At 39.0% G+C, this 19915-nt stretch overlaps 4 protein-coding genes and 1 long non-coding RNA gene across 9 annotated transcripts; 1 reads left to right on the forward strand and 4 right to left on the reverse strand.

Moving 5' to 3' along the window:
* Positions 1-733: 733 nt before the first annotated feature.
* LOC120002118 (probable pectinesterase/pectinesterase inhibitor 51) lies at positions 734-4957 on the forward strand. Of its 2 annotated transcripts, none has more exons than XM_038850718.1 (2): positions 734-1928; positions 4030-4957. In XM_038850718.1, exons 1-2 carry the CDS (start codon positions 902-904, stop codon positions 4713-4715), a joined length of 1713 nt encoding a protein of 570 aa, XP_038706646.1. In that variant the 5' UTR covers positions 734-901; the 3' UTR covers positions 4716-4957. The 2 variants fall into 2 exon arrangements, with proteins under 2 accessions (XP_038706646.1, XP_038706644.1); XM_038850716.1 differs by lacking the exon at positions 734-1928 and adding an exon at positions 1958-3255.
* A 541-nt stretch (positions 4958-5498) lies between these two features.
* On the reverse strand, positions 5499-8642 carry LOC120002116 (UDP-glucuronate:xylan alpha-glucuronosyltransferase 1). 4 transcript variants are annotated; one of them, XM_038850713.1, is made up of 5 exons: positions 8602-8642; positions 8243-8327; positions 7522-7722; positions 6755-7365; positions 5499-6647 (listed from the first exon to the last, which is right to left on the reverse strand). In XM_038850713.1, exons 2-5 carry the CDS (start codon positions 8305-8307, stop codon positions 5623-5625), a joined length of 1902 nt encoding a protein of 633 aa, XP_038706641.1. In that variant the 5' UTR covers positions 8308-8327; positions 8602-8642; the 3' UTR covers positions 5499-5622. The 4 variants fall into 4 exon arrangements, with proteins under 4 accessions (XP_038706641.1, XP_038706642.1, XP_038706643.1 ...); XM_038850714.1 differs by having other exon boundaries at positions 7522-7707; positions 8602-8618; XM_038850715.1 differs by lacking the exon at positions 8602-8642 and having other exon boundaries at positions 7522-7707; positions 8243-8332.
* Positions 8643-10628: 1986 nt separating this feature from the next.
* LOC120001714 lies at positions 10629-13807 on the reverse strand. The gene is made up of 4 exons (XR_005469030.1): positions 13670-13807; positions 13490-13564; positions 11183-11284; positions 10629-10998 (listed from the first exon to the last, which is right to left on the reverse strand). It is a non-coding gene; the product is annotated as an uncharacterized LOC120001714 (long non-coding RNA).
* Positions 13808-15114: 1307 nt separating this feature from the next.
* On the reverse strand, positions 15115-16865 carry LOC120001325. The gene is made up of 3 exons (XM_038849589.1): positions 16296-16865; positions 15979-16183; positions 15115-15903 (listed from the first exon to the last, which is right to left on the reverse strand). Exons 1-3 carry the CDS (start codon positions 16440-16442, stop codon positions 15593-15595), a joined length of 663 nt encoding a protein of 220 aa, XP_038705517.1. The 5' UTR covers positions 16443-16865; the 3' UTR covers positions 15115-15592.
* On the reverse strand, positions 16295-19316 carry LOC120001326 (probable Histone-lysine N-methyltransferase ATXR5). Its single transcript, XM_038849590.1, has 4 exons — positions 18946-19316; positions 18744-18825; positions 17076-18602; positions 16295-16339 (listed from the first exon to the last, which is right to left on the reverse strand). The coding sequence occupies exons 1-3, from the start codon at positions 19279-19281 to the stop codon at positions 18592-18594; spliced, it is 429 nt and encodes a 142-aa protein (XP_038705518.1). The 5' UTR covers positions 19282-19316; the 3' UTR covers positions 16295-16339; positions 17076-18591.
* Positions 19317-19915: the final 599 nt, after the last annotated feature.

Here is a 19915-nt window from a genome sequence, read left to right on the forward strand (position 1 = left end):
CCGCATGCAGCGGAAGTTTTCACGAGGAGTTCTGCACACAATGCATAGTGTATAGATTGCTAAAGTAGATGTTCATTTACAAAGAAACAAATGAGACAGATATTGTTGTTATGGAGTAGAAGCTACTCTAAATCCTTGATAAGGCCACATAGCTTATATTGCAAACCAAGAGGGAACTCACATCATCGATTTCTATTCTTTGACTGTAAGGGGATCGCCTGTTGCTCCTCTCGTCCAAGCAACATCTAATCTGCATTGAAAGAAAAACTATAAGCTGTAAATATCAAAGGAGCCAATGTTAACTCAACATTGTCTTAGAAGTGATCGTCAATGTAGACATATTGAAATTCCCAATCCAACCAAACACTTGGTAAGGATAAAAACCTCGGATGACCGACCTCTCTCTACTCAATCTTGAGCTGACAAAGAGGCCTTCGATCTAGTCTCTCTGATACGTCAATTAGAACATATGATCATGAATAAACAAGCAGTGAAGCAAACAATGTAACAGAAATTGCCAAGAAAAAGAATCTTGATATGGTGGGGAAAAAAACAGTTAATGACTGAGCATTCTAAGTTGTGGCTAAGGTAATCCATTGAATTACCAAAATAGGCCCGAAAAACAAATGACAGGGGCTCCATTGTTAATGGGCTTCAGCCTTGATGGCCCTCTTAAAAGCTTCCAAATTCGACTATAAAGTAATATAAACATTCTCATCCTGTGAACCTCTGTCAGACAATGGCCACGCTTTCACTTTCCACTACTACCGCCCCAAACAAATTCTAACAACCCGTGACTCTCTCTTTCTAATCTCCAACTGCTCCAAGAAAATCAAATCAATCTGAAACACTCACAAGACACAAAAGACAATCTCTTTAAATTAATACAAATCTACTATAAATGCTCATTAAGATGGCACAATCTCATCGCGGAAGACTCTCAAAGCCTTCTACTTTTCTCTCACTCTCCAAACCCACTTCTCTTATGGCTTCTCTTATCTCTCTTTCCCTTCTCTCCCTCCTCCTCTTCTTCTCCCTCTCCTCCGCTGCCCATCACAAAACACCTCCACGCACCGTCAAACAAGGCACAATCCCACCGGAGATCCAACAAGCCTGCAAGGCCACTCGGTACCCAGAAACCTGTGAAGCCGCCTTAACCCAATCCAGTCATGTCCCTCCCCATCCGACCCCAATCGAAATCATCCAATCGGCAATCTCCGTCTCCTCCACCAATCTTGTGACCGCCATTTCAATGGCGAAGTCTATTTTAGACTCGTCCACAGGGAATCTGAACCGTACCACAGCCGCTAAGAACTGTTTGGAGACGCTGAACAACTCTCAGTACCGGATCTCCAGAACCGTCGACGCTTTGCCACGTGGCGGGACGAAGGACGCGAGGGCATGGATGAGCGCAGCCTTGTCGTTTCAGTACGATTGCTGGTCGGGGTTGAAGTACGCGAACGACACATCTCAGGTGGACAAAACGATGGCGTTCCTGAACTCCTTGATTGGGTTAACAAGTAACGCTTTGGCAATGATACTGGCTTACGATATATCCGGAAACCAAACCGGATCGTGGGGCCCGCCCAAGACGGAACGAGATGGGTCCTGGGAGCCAGTCGGTTCGGGTGAATTGGGGTTCAGAGGTGGGTTCCCGCCTGGTTTAAAGGCGGATGTTACCGTTTGCAAGGACGGAAACGGCGGGTGCTACAAGACGGTGCAGGACGCCGTTAACGCAGCCCCTGATAACGAGTGGGGGCGTAAGTTCGTGATCTACATTAAAGAAGGGGTTTATACGGAGACCGTCAGGGTTCCGTTGGAGAAGAAGAACGTTGTGTTTTTGGGGGAAGGGATGGGCAAAACGGTAATTACAGCGTCGGCGTTTTCGGGTCAGCCCGGTGTTACTACTTACAACTCCGCTACCGTTGGTAAGTCCGTAAGTCTCAAATTTAATTTATTGTCTAGCTTTCAGTTTTGGCCTGGAGTTCTAGTTATTTTCAATTGAGTAGGGCCACATTAGAATTATATGATAATAGGGGGGTGCATCGAGCAATTTTTGTATGAAGTTGCTGTGTCATTCTGTTATAATCAGTTAGCTATAGATAATTATGGTTTGTTCTGTAAATGAGGGGCCGTGTCGGTGATTAAGCTGTTCAAGCCTGCTTAAACGGACTTACGATCTCACAGGACATCGGTAACCCAAAAAATCCCTAATCGGTGTAGCCATGGCAGCATCAAAGAAACCCTCGAAGCCAGTATTGGCACTCATCTTCCTCTTCTGTGTCATTCTCCTCGTCCTCTGTGTCGGCTCTACCACCATCTACCTCGCTCATTCCCACCGCCGCCACGAGCTCAATACACGACCACATTTTCCTCTATCACCCTTTCCCTCACCTCAGCGACCGGTAGCCCTAGCACAGATTCACAAAGCGTGCAAAGCCACGCGAGACGCTGATTCGTGCAGGTCCTCTTTGATCCAGTCCATTGACGTCCCTCCCAATCCAACCCCTGTCCACATCATCCAATCTGCTTCGCGGGTTTCATTGGAAAACCTCAAGACCGCGAAATTCATGGTGCTTTCTGTTCTTAACTCCTCCGCGGGGAACCCAAATCGCACCACCGTCGCTAGAATTTGCTTGGAGGTTCTTGGCCATTCCGAGTACCGGATTTCCTCGGCCGCTGATGCCTTGCCAAACGGAAATATCAAGGATGCCCGTGCCTGGATGAGTGCAGGTTTGGCGTATCAGTCCGATTGCTGGGGAGGATTGAAGAACGTGAATGATACGCAGTTGGTGGTTGATACGATGTCGTTTCTGTACTATGTGATTGGATTGACCAGTAATGCCTTAAGTATGATGGTTTCTTATGATTTGTTTGGTAATGATACCGGATCTTGGAGACCACCCGAAACAGAGCAGACAGGGCTTTGGGAGAAAGTTGGTTTGGGTGGTGCAGTCGAGTTGGGTTTTAATGGAGGGTTTCCACCAAACTTAACTGCGGACATGATGGTGTGCAAGGGGGGCGATAATGGATGCTACAACAATGTGCAGGATGCCATTAATGCGGCACCTGATAATGAAACCAAAAAGAGGTTTGTGATACACATACAGGAGGGAGTTTACGAGGAGACTGTTAGGATTCCATTTGAGAAGAAGAATGTGGTTTTCCTGGGTGATGGTATTGGTAAAACAGTCATTACTGGGTCATTGAATGTGGGTCAACCTGGGATTAACACATATGATTCAGCTACAGTTGGTGAGTTTTAGTTAATCTGTCTAAACTCTAAACCATGTGATGCCACTAACATGTGCATGGCTGGGTTAGGTGATTGGGTTAGGCGATTGGGTAGTTGGTCTACAAGGTCTATTTTGGAATGCAAGAACCTTTTTATTATTACTTTAGATGAAAAGATCATTATTATCTGTGTAGGATTCGGGTCAACGTGTTCTAGTGGTCTTTACTGCCATGATGTAGCTGGCGTAACTTTAACTCTTAACCCAAGAAATGAATTGTTTAGGCTGAAATCTGGAAGATACTTATGCTGTATCAGGTCTATATAAGTATGCTACTGTAGGTTTATTCAAAAAAGTAGGTCATCTTAGATACAAAGTTGGTTGATGCTTTTTTAGACAACCAAGCTTGTCCTTTTAGTTTCTCAAGTTTTGCAGTCTGTCTTCCTTGCCTCAATTCTAATTACCTTTATGCCACATTGTGGATGTCTCCCTGTTTAATACCAAACTTCCATGTGCCATAAGATCTAGTAGTGATTAGTATATGAAATTCTTGATATATGACCTTTTATCAGATTTTCTTTTTTTCCTAACCTTGAAATGCAATATTAAATCCTGCAATGAGAAATGGGTGTACTCTAGAATTAAATTATACTATATAAAATTTCTGATCATAAGTGAAGCAAAACTGATGAAAAAGATCAAATGATTTGAATTTTCAGACAGAAAATTGTTTTAGTTAAAATTTTTTCTCAAAAACTTGTTTTTCTAGTTCTGATCTGTTTTCTTGTCTCTACAGGAGTTCTTGGTGATGGGTTTATGGCTAGTGGCATCACATTCCAGAACACTGCAGGTCCTGATGCGCACCAAGCAGTGGCCTTTAGATCAGATAGTGATCTGTCGGTCATCGAGAATTGTGAATTCCTAGGTAACCAAGACACTTTGTATGCTCATACCCTACGCCAGTTTTATAAATCATGTCGCATACTGGGCAATGTGGATTTCATTTTTGGGAATTCAGCCTCAATTTTCCAAGACTGTCAGATTTTAATCCTTCCCCGTCAAGTGAACCCAGAAAAAGGTGAAAACAACGCTGTTACTGCCCATGGAAGAACAGACCCTGCCCAGTCAACAGGTTTTGTTTTTCAGAACTGCTTGATCAATGGAACTGAAGAATATATGAAATTCTATTACAGCAAGCCTCTAAAGCACAAGAATTTCTTGGGAAGGCCATGGAAGGAGTACTCGAGGACTGTTTTCATACACTGTAACTTGGAAGCTCTTATAACACCACAGGGCTGGCTGCCATGGAATGCTGATTTTGCATTAAAGACGCTATACTACGGTGAATTTCAGAACTTGGGACCTGGATCTAATTTATCCGCAAGGGTGGCTTGGAGTAGTCAGATACCAGCGGAGCATGTATATTCATATTCAGTGCAAAATTTCATTCAAGGAAATGAGTGGATTCCAACATCCTCTTGATTATGTGGACGTGGATTGTAGTGACCATTGAGTAATATAATTCGCAAAATAGGCATGGAATGGGGATTAATATCCCTTAATAGTTGCAAATCTTAGGACCCGGTAATGTATCGACTGAAGAGTTTTATAATAAGAGATTGAAGTTAGTCATTGATGGTGTTGAGCTCAGTATCTTTCCTTCTCCAGATAAAAACTTGGCATTCTTTTAGAGGAACTATGAAGTTGGCAATATGTAGATTTGACATTCTTTGTTCCTTTCACTTGCATTTCATCAACTTCTTGTTTCATTAGAAGGCAAATATAAGCCAAATCTTCCAAAGGCAAGTCATAAGCAGCATGCAAAAATTTAGGTTTCCTCTTCCTAGTACTAGAACTGGCCATGTGAACTCCATGATGACAACTTCACTTGGTCTATAGCATTATTACTATTTGCCTATTTGGCATCAAGTTTCAGGATTAATGCTCTTATCTTCCTCCTCTGAATGTTTCTATTTGTATTGTATGCATAGCTTTATGACAGGGAAAAACATTCTGATACTCCACCACATATATCTCCATAACCCTCATGTCAGGTTGTGGTGGGTGTGCATGATGTATGGTTGGTTAGTGGTTACTTTGGTAGGTATTCTAGGAAAACAAATGGTAGTGGCTGTTCAACAATTCCATACCCTCATGTCTGTGATGCTGACATCCATAATTCAATATTTCAATCCACTATATATTCACCGGTATAAAGCAGTGAGTAAATCAGTCTCAAAAGGATTAAGAAAACAATTGTACATCAAGATTATAGAATGAGGCTTAAAAATCATATGGCTTGAAAGCCAGGGGAAAAAATGAATCCATTTATGCAGAGTATCTGTCTCCTTTACATATCAAAAGCATGAACTGTGTGAGGAATTGGAAACTAATACAGAGATGCCATGGTGATTGCAGGGGGTGTTGGTACAGCAAACTCATCATCTGTCCAATTAGACTCGCCCCAGTGTCTTAACATACTCTTCCAGGAGCATAAATTGTCGATGCATTTATTCAAACGTCGATCCTTAACTTTGATTTTCCAATGTCCATCTGAGTAGTTTGCTTTCTCAGCTTCCCTCCGGTCAAATTCTAACTGTGCCTTTTGCTTTGATTGCAACATGCAGAACTGATGCAACTGCTCAGGCATTGCATCATGCACTCTCCACCACCTCTCATGTGCAACATCGCTTGCAAACTCCTGAAATATATCGACGTTCCAGTTACAATCATAGTCTTTAAAGCACAGCCATGGCTTCACACCCAGATAGTGAAGCACATAAAGGATTGGAGGCTCCGCGCCAAAAAGATGAGTTTTCTTCTGTTTGATCTCTTCCTCATCACCAAACCAGAAATGTTTCAAAAAGTTCATGTGTTTAGGAATCCGATGCCACCACGTAAAGATTTCATTCAAGTACCCTTGGTCTCCACCATTGTATGACTCAATCTCATTTATGTGATCCATCAAAAGCTGGAATGTACAATTTGAAGGCTCAATAACCATCACTCCAGAGTTAAAAAGTGTGCCATTGTTTCCTGTTGCAGATATTTCTGGCATTCCAAATAAGAAATCAATGTTCCTAAGTATAAGCAAATCTGCATCGATAAAAATGATCTTGTCATATTCTGTCAGTTGCCATAGCCTAAACTTGCTGTAGTTCCATTCATTGTAGGCATCTTTCTCAGCTTTTGGGTTCCGGATTCTTTGGATTGTTCTTATTTTCCATCCTGCAGCCTCTAGTCCACTCCTGTGATAAACACTTATTGATTCATCGACAAGTATTACAAGGTCACGCGTTGATCCAGCCTGGCGAATGCTTTGTGCAGCAGCTATCGCTCCACAGACATAAACATGAGCAGAATGCAGGATAGTTGCATATGCTTCTCTCTGCGGATTATCTGAGTAGACTGCTTCTGCTTTCAAGAGAGCAATGAAATCCTTAGTAGCAGAAACTTGGACTAATACTTTCATGGAAATAAAATTAATTCAGGACACAATAGAAGATGGAGCCAGAACTCACCTTTTGATTTAAGAGGAAGCGCAAGTTCACAAGATCCAACAGGAAGCTGTAGCTTCTCTCTTAAAATATTAAGGTCTGGTTTGTATAGCCACACATTCCCTTCACGAATGACAAGTTCCTTGCATGTGAATAGGTTAGGTATTGGGAAGCACCGTGTGATGAAAAGCAAATGGACATGGTAAAAGCCTTTGGCAGAAGCTGCAAGAGCAGCAGATGCGAGCTGCAAGTGCAACCGAGCAACATCTCTAGACCAATTTCCTTCATTTCTGCAAGGAAGCTTAACCGCAACAAGATCAAGCCGTTTTCTAGGAACTTCAATCTTTGGTAGAGATGGACAAACTGGAACTTCAGTTTCTTGCTCCTCATCAATCCATTCAGGGTATAAAGAATCCCAAGTCACATTTCTTGCAGCATAGTCTAGTTCCAGAACAATGTGGGTAGCATCAGGAATAAGATGCTTCCAGTAAGTGACTTCACTATTTTTGAAGTTTAAAAGGCCAATTCCTTGATAATCATTTTGTTCACTCAGCTTCTCAATAACTTTCATCACATCATCCCAATTCGTATCTAGATCCGATACATATCGAGGATCTGTTCCTCCCCATATCCACCTGTTAACAAAATTACACCCCATTATTAAGCCTTATGTCTATCAATCACTAGATATGTGACTAACTGTTCTGTTTTTGTCAATGATGCTTCAATTAATCCAAGTATGACTAGAAATCGGAAAGCAGTAACACAGGCAGCACGAGGAACAAACTTACCTTGATCCAGAATGTGGTAGATGGTTGCTGCTATAAACATCTGGAGAGTACAAAAGTGTAACAAAAGTGCCACAAAAAACGATAACAAGGACAAGCTTCAATAGAGGAAACTTGCAGCATGAGTTCCTGTCTTGGATATGGAAGGGCTTCTCAGAAGCTTTCACTTTGACTCTCTGCAATCTCCTTCTGCATATTTCTTCACTGCTTCAAGTAACAATATTCAAAGAAACCAAAGAATTTGAATGTTCATCATGTAGAAAGCACAGCATCTGCTTCCACTAATGGAGACATGTACTAGCATAACACAAGTTCCTATCTCCTTCAAGAAACCTAGTTCTTTATGTTTCTGTTCTTGTCTTCTTTAAATTCAAATTTTGATTGCTATCATAAGCAAGTTCTTATACTGCTAATATATACCAAGAGTACTGTTAATACTCAATTGACGTTTTGAGTTGTCCGGTGGAGAAACTAACAAAGACAATGCTGCAGATCTTAGAAATATAAGCCTTCAAGATCTGACATTGGACTAAAACAGCAGAAGCTTTAGGGTATCTGTGTATTGTGCTTTATGCACGCACCATTACTGTGGCGTAAGTTGCTAAAGAAGGATGATCATTAAAAGAGACAATGTATAGATATAATCATGAAGTAACAACTACTGCATATGTGATTCCAAATTAGGCAACAACATATGTAGATGATAGACTAAGACAAAACTCACATTGATGCAAACAATCGATGCCTCGCCTTGACTGCACCGGGGGGATTTCCCATTGCTCCTCTCATTCTAATCTTTTATCGAACATCTGTACTACAAAGAGGACAGAAAAAAAAATTAAATTTAAAAAACCAATGCTTGATATCTCATGTAAGCAATACTGTAAAATGGTCAATAAAATCTTTAAACGACTGGGAAAAACAGTATATGAAACAACATTCATAGTTGTGATTGACCAATGGTTTTCAAGATGAATAAGCAAGTCATGAAGCAGTAACACAACCAACCCAAAAAATAACCCGGGAACCAAAAGCAATGCAGCTATGGAGAGTGTGTGAGAGAGATAGACAGTAAGAGCAGACCTATAATGGGTTGGAGTTCTATCTGTGATGCAATGGTTGAAGAAGTCAGTCAAATATAGAGAGGTAACGTCAGCTTCAATTTCCCTATTTTTAATATCTCAGTCCCATTTTGGGATTTTCTTGTCACCAACTTTTCTTTTCTTTTTTGTTTCCTTTATAATTTTTTTTTTTTAATTATCTTTTCCCATTATGTTCTGTTTTTATGCTCAAATCTTCATTATAAAAAGATACCCTTTTAGTTTTTATTTTTATTTTTTTGAATATTCATTATTGATATAGTTAAGACATCTCTGTTTGGGGAGGGGAAAGGTGGCCATTAGCCCATTGAACATTACTAAGAAAAAGCAGTTGACAGATTAGGTTAATGAAAACAACAGTTTGGTTAAACTGGATGTGAAATGGTGGATTAGGAGTAGTTGATCAAAAGTACCATCTTACTTACCCCCCATTACTCTTCCTAATTCATGATTAAGACACATGCCCCATCATAACAGAAGGAATTAAGCTGACTATCACTGTTAATTCAAATCAATTTGAAGACTTTAACCTAGTAATACAAAAGTACGCACTCATTTTCTTTGTTCTTTGATGTAGATTTAAGTAGGTATTCATACCCTACATATATAATGAATACCTATTGATAACAACATATATTACTGTTTTAAGTATTCTCCCAAATTTTCTTGATGCAGAAGTGATGTTTGTGATGGGAAAATGAGATAGGTTTAAGGGTTCTTTCAAGGACCATCTCACCAAACACGCCACATTAAGACTAATAAAATGTGAAAGTAATGCAAATTTTGGTCAATGAAAGTTAATAGTGAATAAATGTTCACACGTTCGAATTTAGGAACTCAAAGTTGAAGATATACACACGGGTATATTTCTCACAACTCAGACAGATTGCATATATTAATTTTTTATGTCACATCAACCGTTTGATTGTCCGAATAGTCAAAAATATGTTAAAGTGTGCATATTCGAACAATTTTCAATTTGAAATTCTCAAGTTGACATATTTAAACATTCGATGATCGAGTTAGACCTAATCAACTCTTTCAATAACCAAAAGTTTCACAACCCAAACAAAATGCCACAATCACAAGTTTATTGGAACCAAAAACTAATGTTGGTTTCAATTAAGCCAATAATATCTGTAAAAACCAGATCACTGAACAAGATTAATCTGGGTTTTCCGATTCGACAATTGTGTTCTTTTCTGCACAATCCTTTGCTTCAAAGCAAACAAGATTAGTCAAAAGAAACCCAATGGTGTTAAATGCAATGTTTTCTAGAAGGGAGGTTTTAAGCATTGCACATAATTTATCATGAGACTAATCTGTATATTAAGTTTAAAGCTTCAACAAAGCAAGATCTTGACCAATCAAAAGTAGGACAAGTGGCAAGTTGACAACTAAACCAAGCTGTTGAATGAGGGGAAGGTGGGATTTCTTTGTAGTGACTGAAGCCTTGCACCCAACTCTACGTAACCCTCTGTTACTCCATGCATACTTGTATAAGTTATAACATCAAGTTCATTCTATTTCTGGGTATTATTTATCTTCTACGACATATAAACTTTATATACGCAGTGTACCTGAATAGGAAAGAAAGATATAAAGACATGGGCGGTGTGTGTATTCTGTATTGAAAGCAAAGCAACCTACCAAAGCAACTGATCCACCTTTGCCCTTCCCTGACCAATGTTGCCTAAGAACTTGATTTTGGTGTGGTTTTTTGGACCAATTGACAACTTGGGTCTCACTGACCAAAATATCAAAAATGTGGGTGGCAACTGCTTTATTCAATGAAGTTGAAGTATGTTAAAAGCAGGGGACAGATATTTGGCCAAGAGACCAAACCCAGATGAGACCCTCCACTTTGTACATCACTTCCATTAATGGACACCAGCATGAACAAGAAAAAGAACACAATGATGCATGTTAGAAATAAAGCAAATGCCTTTGGTAGCCTTGCTCAGGGGAATTGCTCATGTTACAGTAAAACGAATCAACACAGACAGAACATCACACACAAAATATCATCCATCCTGATTTCAACATTCAACACCTTAACCAAGTTCATCACATACATCAGTTTTTCAACAGATAAATACAACCAGCAGCTACTACCCCCTAAAACACAACAAACCCTACAAGACATATCACATATCAGAAAAGACAATAAAGACCTTGAAGGAAATTACAAACAAGGACAATAACCAGAACATAATAAGACAGGCCCAAAAGAGTAATTCAACCAACCAGCTAAGAGCCATTTTCCTCTTTAGAGATGTAATGTTCCTTGTAAGCCGGGATCTTGTCCCCGGAAGCTCTTTGTGGAGGTTGAGGAGTAGGTGGCTTTGACTGTCTAAGCTCGTTTTCTCTATCAACAAACCTGCATGAATGTGCAAAAGACCTATCAATAAAATTAAAGAAGTCAAAAAACCTGCACACTTGTCCATTGTGACATTGTCTCCACAAATGAGTAGTTGAAACCCCACTCACAAGGCTTGTTCTAATTACAAAAGGTTAGGAAATCAAACAAACAATTTGCAGATCATATGAAAGAGTTGTCTTACTCAATACAGGCCATTGGTGCAGCATCACCAACTCATATGCGAGTTCAAAGCAATCTTGTATAACCACCAGCTCTGTCTCTGTAATATGACATGAGCACTTAACTGCGACAAAAACAGGGGGAAAAAAAAGTTGATGCAAAAGGCTAAAATGTACTTGTAACGATAAGCCAGTTCTGTAAATAGCTTGAGCATAAAGTTGTTACATAACTACACCATATTATCGGCCAGCCGCCTAATTTCCTTTGCTGTAAACACCAGCCAACAACTTTTATTTATTCTCTTTTCATCTTCCTATTTGCATAGTTTACATAATATCAAAAAACATGTACGCATGCCAGTGCCAATACAGGATTTTCCAAGGAAGATTTTCCAGACAAATAAATTTGCCATCAGAAATGTCTAATACTCTAATGTCATCGCATAACTTAACACATGAGAATAAAGTTGTTACATAACTACACCAAATGATCAGCCAGCCGCCTAATTTCCTTTGCTGTAAACAGGAGAACAGAGCAAAAGAAATAAAATATGGAGTAAAAAGAAATGAAGCAAAGGAAATCAAATTGCATAACAAATGGATTTTGATTTCAAGCATTTAAACTGATTTCCTTATTTTACCCTCGCAAACAAGTGCAGGATTAACAATCAGTCCATCACTGGAGTGAATCTCATAATTTCATTTCAATACACAAAAGGAATCAGTCAAAAAGAAACAGGAACAGCAGATTTCAAGAGTTTCATAATTAACTGTGCACTATTTCATTAGGTTAGATATTTTGTGACAAGTATCAGGCATGCGAAGCTCTTCGACAAGCTCTCTCCTCTTGCATCACAAGGTTAAAAACCTTGTCAAGATATGGAAATGGCTCCTTGATTAAAATCAGGCTACTGACATTACTGAAACTTTCATTGAGACCCATTAAAAATTGCATGACCTTCTCCTTATTTTTCTTGATCATCAATCGTCTCATAATGTCACAAGTGCAGCTCCCACAACAACAGCTAGGTAGAGCTTCATATTCTTGTAGCTCATCCCATAGTGCTTTCAATGTTGTATATCTCCCTCATAACTTCAAAAACCCTAGTAGCATTTGTGACTGCAAATCTGTTTTTCAAGTCAAGCCACAACTCCCTTGCTGTTCTCCAGCTAGATAAACTTTGTAGGATGTTGGGAGAGATGGAATTTGTTATCCATGTCTTGATGAGACAGTTGGATTGCTTCCACATTTGCAGATTAGGGTCTGTGACATCAGGTATTGGTAGTGTACCATCAACAAAGCCTACTTTGTTGCGAGCTTCCAATGCATTCAGAAAATTGGTGCTCCAAACATGGTAATTGGTGTTGTCTAGTTCAAGTGAAATAAGCTTGTTTATGGAGAAATCATCTGGTACAAAATTATATGGATTGAGAAATGGATTTTGGTTAACTTGAAATGTGTTTTGAAAAGGGTTTTGGTTAATCAATGGTGTCTGAAACATGCTTTGCAGGTGATTTGTTTGAAGAGTGGTGGTGGGATGCGGTGGTGGGACTGAGTAAACAGGTTGAGGATGGATGAAATTGATAAAAGGCAATGTGTTTCCAGTAGCAATTCCTGACGTCAGAGAAAGACCGGGTGGTAGAGAAATACCAATTTCAACACCAGGAGTGAGGTATGGAAGAGATCTTTGCAGAACAGCTTGATTTACTGCAATAAAATTGGCTGCAGAAGCAGCTATCTTGGAATTAAGTGCTTGAGCACTTCTTAACAGATAGGTTACTTCAGACAAAGCTTCTGAAGTCATATTTGATGTTACAATTGGAAGAAAAGTTTCCTGCTCCGATACCATTATATAACTTGAAGAAATTAACTACTGAAGTTCAGACAGAGAGAAATCAACTACTGAAGTTCAGACAGAGAGCTTGAGAATGAAGAAGTAAGAGAGAGGAAGAAGTTGTATCGTTGATTTCTTAAGTTATCATGCAACGGCTATTAAGCCATATATATAACGGCTGTATATTTGAACATGATTTGACTACAGCTGACTCAACATGTATCCGTTGAGTACTAGTGATAATGAAAAAGAAAGATTAGTTAAACTACGTCGTTTAACTTTTGACAATAAGATGGGCTTTATTTTCTTTAAGTGAATATCAAATAGATCAGCCCAACAAGCTAAAATGAACATGGATCTAAACCCTAAAAGATAAAAGCCCATAAGACTATCTTGAACCTTCTTCAGTGTCGAATGAGGAAACCAGTCAGAAACCCTAGAGCGTCGCATGCCTGATAAAACCCTAGAAGAAATGTAAAGGATAGAGGGAAGTACCTTGGCAACAGTGGTTTCGATGCGCTCGATCTTAACCAGCTGGGAAACCGTTGTTGTACACACAGCCAATCGTAGCTTCAACCGATCAACAATGGGTAAAACAATAACAATATTGAATTAACACGAGATTCAAACCGAAAGATAGAACAGGGTGAGGATTTTCGGGAATTAGTTTAATACCTGAACATTGACATACGTTGACCCGTCAATATGCGAGCTTCCTGAACTTCGTCATCTCTACAGAGACCAAGATACAGAGAGTGAAGCCCACAAAAGTAGTAAAACCCTAAGTCCCAAGCTAAACACCAGTATGCGTTGTCCTTGTGCCTTCGTGTTTCTTTGTATTTTGCCTGTCTGACGTATTATCTTGGGTGGGCTTCTATGGGCCGATTACTGATCCAATGTTGGGCTTCTTTTGACTCCTTTTGTCAGCCTGTAGGCTTTTGACTGGTAGAAAGTATTGGGCCACTGTCAGACTTTGTCCTTAAATTGCTTCTTATGGGCCTGCGAAGACACGCAATAAAGATGAAAAGTTGACCCAAATAGATTGGGCCTAAGTGGGCTTGGGCCTCGCCATGAGAGTTTTCAAATTTTAGAGCAAGTAATAAACAAGCAGCACGTTCATACGTTAAATTTATTCTCCCACCATGGTTCAATTCTGAAAGCAAATTCACATAAGATTTTTCTATGGGTTTACCCGATACGCGTAATTTGACGTTGTTAATTTTTTAATTTGACGGATAGCTGGGATCTCAGTTATTGGAATCTCTTATCTTTTTCGTTTTACTAAAGGATATATATATATATGTATATGTATATGTACGTATGTGTTGTCATTTTCATTCAACCTATGTAATATGTATATGTGAAGACAGTATATAGAAGGGAAGGAGCCTAACAAGTTAAAATTGAGGCACCAAGTAACACTACATTCTACATTGTTTTTGTGCCACTTGTTTTGACATCACCCACTGATTTCTCTTCTATTATATATATATATATATATATATATATATATACCTATTGTTTTCTTTCATATATATCTCCTCAAGTCACCCATTTTTGGATGAGTTTATCCTCTTTGGCAATTAGACTGGACAAACTGAAAATGTTGTCTCTTCTTTATGTCACATAAATTAATTAATTAGTTTATTTTCTCAGATCGAATCAACCTTTGAGTGGCTCATCCAATATTACTACTATATATAATTCATTTAATTGCATAACAAACAAAATCTGTTTGTATTATAACGAATTGGAAGTTTATGAAAGTTAAAGTTTATATCAACACTTATAACTCAAGTCTGGGTTATAAAACTTACAATAAATACACCACAAAATTTGATGACATTATCCCAATAGAAAACCCACAGAATATATATATGTGATGTATGTATGTGTCTGTGTGTGTGTGTGTGTAGGTTCTAGAACTTGATCATTGTAATGGAAATAATAGCATGAAAATAACCAAATGATGACACCACCATGAAGAAAACTAGAAAGTAGAAACTACCTGAATATTATTTTTAATTAGATTTTATTATTTTAATTCACCACAATAGGGTTTTTATGATGGACATTACATTTATGACACATATAAGCTTAATCAGTAATGTATTTGCATATAAATGCAACTTCATCACAAGTATATATAATTAACCTGTGATGATTCACAAGCTTAATTAGGGTTTACATTCTTAGCTCTTCATAATTATTAATGGTTTCATACCCTTTCTTTTCACTTGCAGTCATGGCAACATGAGTTCTGCTAGAAAGAGCATGTGTCATAGAATTCAGCACCAAAAAATACAAATCCAGCACCAAAAAACTCAACCAAGACTAGACAAGGCAGATCCACCACCAAAACTGACAAATCAATACACCAAGATTTCCCTCAACCAAGACCCTCTGGCTCTCAAAATACTACTGAAAATAGGAATAAAAGGATGTTTGACCAAAACTGACAAATCTCTCTCTGCCAAGAGACATGTCAGAACCCTAAAATCCACCAAAAAAATGTTCAGAAACAGTTTATACCCATGTTAGAGAACTGACTAGACAAGGCAGATCCACCACCAAAATCTCTTCTTTTGGGCTTCACAACTACAACCATTTTTTCCACTTTTGGGCTCTTCCAAGCCATTTACACTGCATGTAAGTCAGGGTCCTCCATGGAGGTATGTGGAGACCTCTATCTTTAAGGGACTGTTTAGCAGCTGCACAAAGAAGAGTGATTATATTGTTAAGCTTATTCTCATCCCCAACATAGATTGTTGGGAGCAAATCTGTGAGTTCCTTGTATGATTGTGTAGGCCTTGCTAGCTCAAACTGAGACTTGAAGTCTATGTCCACAATAAGCCTTGTTTCCCCTCCATTCCCATCTTTGATTACTATATCAATGTATTCATAATCACCTGTTAATTGTTTAATCAAATTAGTGTCAAAATTACCAAACAAAAAATTCAAAACTTTAATAATCAGAGACCCACCTCCAGCGCAGCCAGAGGAAGTGACCCAAGAGGTTTGACATAGAGAAGCATTAAACCCATCTATTTGAAGCTTCTTGGCAAGCCATTTTTTGAGACCAGTAGTAGTGGTTGATCTCTTATTAGCATCTCTTTTGTTTAATCTCATGTGCTTTAACACACTCTTCAGGACACCACTCTCAGCTTCTGTTCCACTCCTCAGAATCTCCTGCACACACACACATATATACATATATGTATGTTCAATCAAATACATCACACCACAAGAAGAGAATCAAAATCTTCAAAAAGACAGAGATACCTTTTCTAATGTTACATACCTGTAAAGTGAAATACTTCGTGTGATGGTTGAAGGACAACGAATCTGAAGAAGCAGAGGAAGAATAAGCAGGTGATGATGATGATTCTGAAGATTCTATAAAATCATAAACCATCTGGATCAGCTTCTCATCTTCTAAGCTACTCATTTCTTTCTGGGTTTCTTTTTTTCTTTTGTGAATTTATTATTTTGGGAAAGTTATCGAAGAGAGAGTTTGATCTCTCTCTATATAGTAAGCAGACTTGGTTAAGCGGTGGAGTTGTACAGCTTTATGATGACAGATGAGGACATACTAAGATCTGGCAGACTAACATAACATGTACACATATATTTACCCACAAACATTACATACAGAGATATTAATAATTAGATGAAATGAGTAAGAGGAGGAATGTCAGAGTAGAATATCCTATATAAAGGCTTTTTTTTTTAGTAATATAAAGGCTTTTGGTGACAATTAATTGTAGTTCTATTCAGGAATAAATATGTGGCCTAAACTAAAGCTCACTTAATGGGTTTAGCCAATTCTATGGTGATACCTGTTCTTATCCTTAATAGGTCCCCTAATCCAATGACCCTATTGACTGTGACAGAAATAACAAACAATTGGATCAGTTTTGAGACTTGTCTTACTCTGCTTTGCTAGTCTGGCAGCATTGTAAATGAAATGCCGTCTATTGATGGGTTAATTCTTTACTGATTCCTTCACCAGTTCTGAGAAACTGAAGGAAGCAAAAACATCAAATTTACCATCCAAAAACATTCATCAATCAAGATGTACCTCCTCATATTGTTGTCAATTTCAGCATTGTAGATCTGTTGCCTTTTGTCCCACTCAGATGATGAAGCCGATAAACACAAAAAGTTTTGAACTGCAGCAACTCACAATACCCCACCAAATGAACCAAAAAAAAAATATGAACTCTCCTAGTTTGCCTATGCAAAACTTCATGTTAGCAATCTGGATGGCAAGTTAATCGAAAACTTCTCATACATGCTACTCTGGAACAGCAGCATTAACTGTCGGGTCCTTACAAGGAACCACCTTCATGTTAGCAATCTGGAAACAAAGCAGCTTATGAAACAAAACAATCATAACAACCTAGTAATGTCAATTGGGCATGGATCTTAATCAAGACCAGATGCACCCACTTGATTATGAAGAAGCTCAGTCACAACAGATAGTTCTCTTGCATATTATAATCTTGAGAGGAAGACACATTCGTAAGATCCTAATGCAAGGCAGGACTAAATGATGATAAGCATAGTGCAAAAAAAAAAAAAAAAAGCAATTCAGCATATCTCACAACTTCCTGTTGCATCTTGCACTGTCTGCCTGCCTCAAATATTGCCTTAAAAATGGGTAGATTGATCATTCCAGGTGATTTGAATAAACCTTTTACAGATAAAGATAAGCTCTTCTTACAAGGCAGGACTACATTACAATCATACAGTGCTTTACACATTGGCACACTGATCATTACAGATAATTTGAATCGAATGGCTGTTCTAAAAGAAAGTACTAAATCTTTACAAAAGAACTGAGATTAAATACTTCCTGCCACAGCCAAATGTAAACGAAATCTCAAGAAAATGACAGTGTCACAGGATCCTCATAGAAAACATTGAGATAAAGCCATCTATTTGTATATGGAACTGAAATGTCACAGGAGAACATCTCATTATGGTACAAATAACCAAAAAATTCACAGAACACTGTAAACTAAAGTGAACAAGACTAATATATATAAGAGAAGAACATGCACATAATGCTCAAAAAGACTTGAGCTGGTAGCAAGGTATCTCAAAGAGAGGGAGATAGAGCGTGTATGAGTGTGTGTGATGGGCTAGAGCAAAAAATACTACAAATCTCCTGCATATAACGCAACAATAAATGTTAGAACCAATATGGATAAGAATCACCTTTGTAAGTGCTATTGAACTTCTAAATTTGCTATCTCTGCAGCAAACAACGAATGAAGTTGCTTGACTGAAAGGAAATATCGCACCAGAATGGTAAGGAACTGGTTTCAACATCTTTGAGCTAACTATTTCTATGGCATTCTATACGTCCACAATGCCAATCTTCTATCACAGTTTATAATCAAGTAATGCCTATCTCCGATCCTAGTGCCACATTAGTACCAGCTAGATCCTGTCAGCCTGCAGTAAATTCCCTTCCAATTCTACTACAGTATATGTTTTATAATCGTATTAATATCACTGTTTCTACATTGTGTTAGTGTCATTTCCTGCTAAGCTAGAATCAAACCAGAGAGACACGGTTTCTGGAATTGTCAAATGCAACCTGAAACAAGTTCAATGCAAATGATCAATAAACTCCAAGGGGAACCAAAAACTACAGATTGTTAACGCACAACATCGAGGAGAAATATCGATAATCAATGATAACAATTAAGACCAATGAAAAAGGGAGCCAAAATCTTACCTTGAGGAGAGGCACATCTCTTTTTCTCATTAGGGCTCTTCTTAATCCCAAAGAAATCGATTATCTTCTTCTGTGAAAAAACCTAAAACGCATTCGAAAACCACATTGTCAAATTTCATTAAGAAAAAATTCAATAGAATCCAAAAACACACGTCAATGACAAAAGAGAGACGATGGAAAAGATAATTTCCCTACTTCTTACTCGTCTCTGGCCAGAGCACTTAGGGCAGAGCCACGATACGATAGGAACTCTAACGACTACCGGTCTCAGGCATTTCATGTGAAAACCCTTGTCGCATTTGTCACAGAGAAGCAGCTCGTCAGTCTTGTTCGCTGGAGCCGCATTGCTCACAACTTGCCTGGCTGTAATCGGAGCGCTCCACCACGAAATAGCGGCCCGCACCATTACCTCCGACAAAGGCTTCATCTTCTTCGGGTGCGGAATGGACGTAGGCGTTGGTTGGCGAGGCGCCAGTGTTCGCCGGCGAGACCCGATTTGCGGACGAGCCGCCGCCTTAGAAACGTTAGCTGGAGCCATGGTGTAGGAGGCAGTCTGGAAATTACGCTGATCAACTGAGGGTATAATCGGAATTCAAGAGAATGTTGCAGAGAGACAGCTCGCTCAATACAATGGAAACGAAGAGAAGCGTTTTTATTCTCTCTTTGTTTTCTCTCCTCCCCCCTCCCCTCGCCTTTCTCTCTCGCGCGCGGGGAAAGACAACGTGCGCCGCGTGTGCGCACGAAATTTAATGTGCGCACTCTCCTAAGACTGAGGTTCATATACGTCGGAGTCTTCCCTTGGTCCCCCGATCCGGTGTGATAGGTGGTAGCGGCGGGAACTCTACCATGATTGTATGGACAACAAAAGACTCCATAGACTACCAAAACGACCCGTTTCGTCCGGGTTTTAAGTTTTAACCTATATCTTTCTTTTATTATCAGTTTATGTCGTTGAACAAGGGTTTAGGTCCCTTACCAGTTACCGCTCTCCGTCTCTCGCTCCCGTATAACTTCCAAGCAACCGCAAGTCTTTCAATTTCATTGGTATTGAACCAATCAAGTAAGCTCCTTTATCACTCACGCTCCCTCTCTCTCTCTATATATCTCTCATCATTCGTGCCTTATTTTCTTTGATAAGGAAAAGAAGAAGAGAAGAAAGAGTCACCATATAC

The sequence above is a fragment of the Tripterygium wilfordii genome, chromosome 7 (assembly GCF_013401445.1).
Source record: "Tripterygium wilfordii isolate XIE 37 chromosome 7, ASM1340144v1, whole genome shotgun sequence".
NCBI classification, from domain to species: domain Eukaryota; kingdom Viridiplantae; phylum Streptophyta; class Magnoliopsida; order Celastrales; family Celastraceae; genus Tripterygium; species Tripterygium wilfordii.

Bases quoted from the DNA above. Each gene is read 5' to 3' on its own strand.
- LOC120002118 (XM_038850716.1), top strand. From the start codon at position 2,226: ATGGCAGCATCAAAGAAACCCTCGAAGCCAGTATTGGCACTCATCTTC. The intron at 3,256-4,029 runs GTGAGTTTTAGT...TTGTCTCTACAG, and splicing joins ATATGATTCAGCTACAGTTG to GAGTTCTTGGTGATGGGTTT.
- LOC120002116 (XM_038850712.1), bottom strand. From the start codon at position 8,307: ATGAGAGGAGCAATGGGAAATCCCCCCGGTGCAGTCAAGGCGAGGCAT. The intron at 7,726-8,242 runs GTGAGTTTTGTC...TGTTACTTGAAG, and splicing joins CATCGATTGTTTGCATCAAT to CAGTGAAGAAATATGCAGAA. The intron at 6,648-6,754 runs GTGAGTTCTGGC...TCTTGAAAGCAG, and splicing joins GCTTCCTCTTAAATCAAAAG to AAGCAGTCTACTCAGATAAT.
- LOC120001325 (XM_038849589.1), bottom strand. From the start codon at position 16,442: ATGAGTAGCTTAGAAGATGAGAAGCTGATCCAGATGGTTTATGATTTT. The intron at 16,184-16,295 runs GTATGTAACATT...GTGTGTGTGCAG, and splicing joins CGAAGTATTTCACTTTACAG to GAGATTCTGAGGAGTGGAAC. The intron at 15,904-15,978 runs GTGGGTCTCTGA...AACAATTAACAG, and splicing joins TTCCTCTGGCTGCGCTGGAG to GTGATTATGAATACATTGAT.
- LOC120001326 (XM_038849590.1), bottom strand. From the start codon at position 19,281: ATGGCTCCAGCTAACGTTTCTAAGGCGGCGGCTCGTCCGCAAATCGGG. The intron at 18,826-18,945 runs GTAAGAAGTAGG...AATGCGTTTTAG, and splicing joins AGTGCTCTGGCCAGAGACGA to GTTTTTTCACAGAAGAAGAT.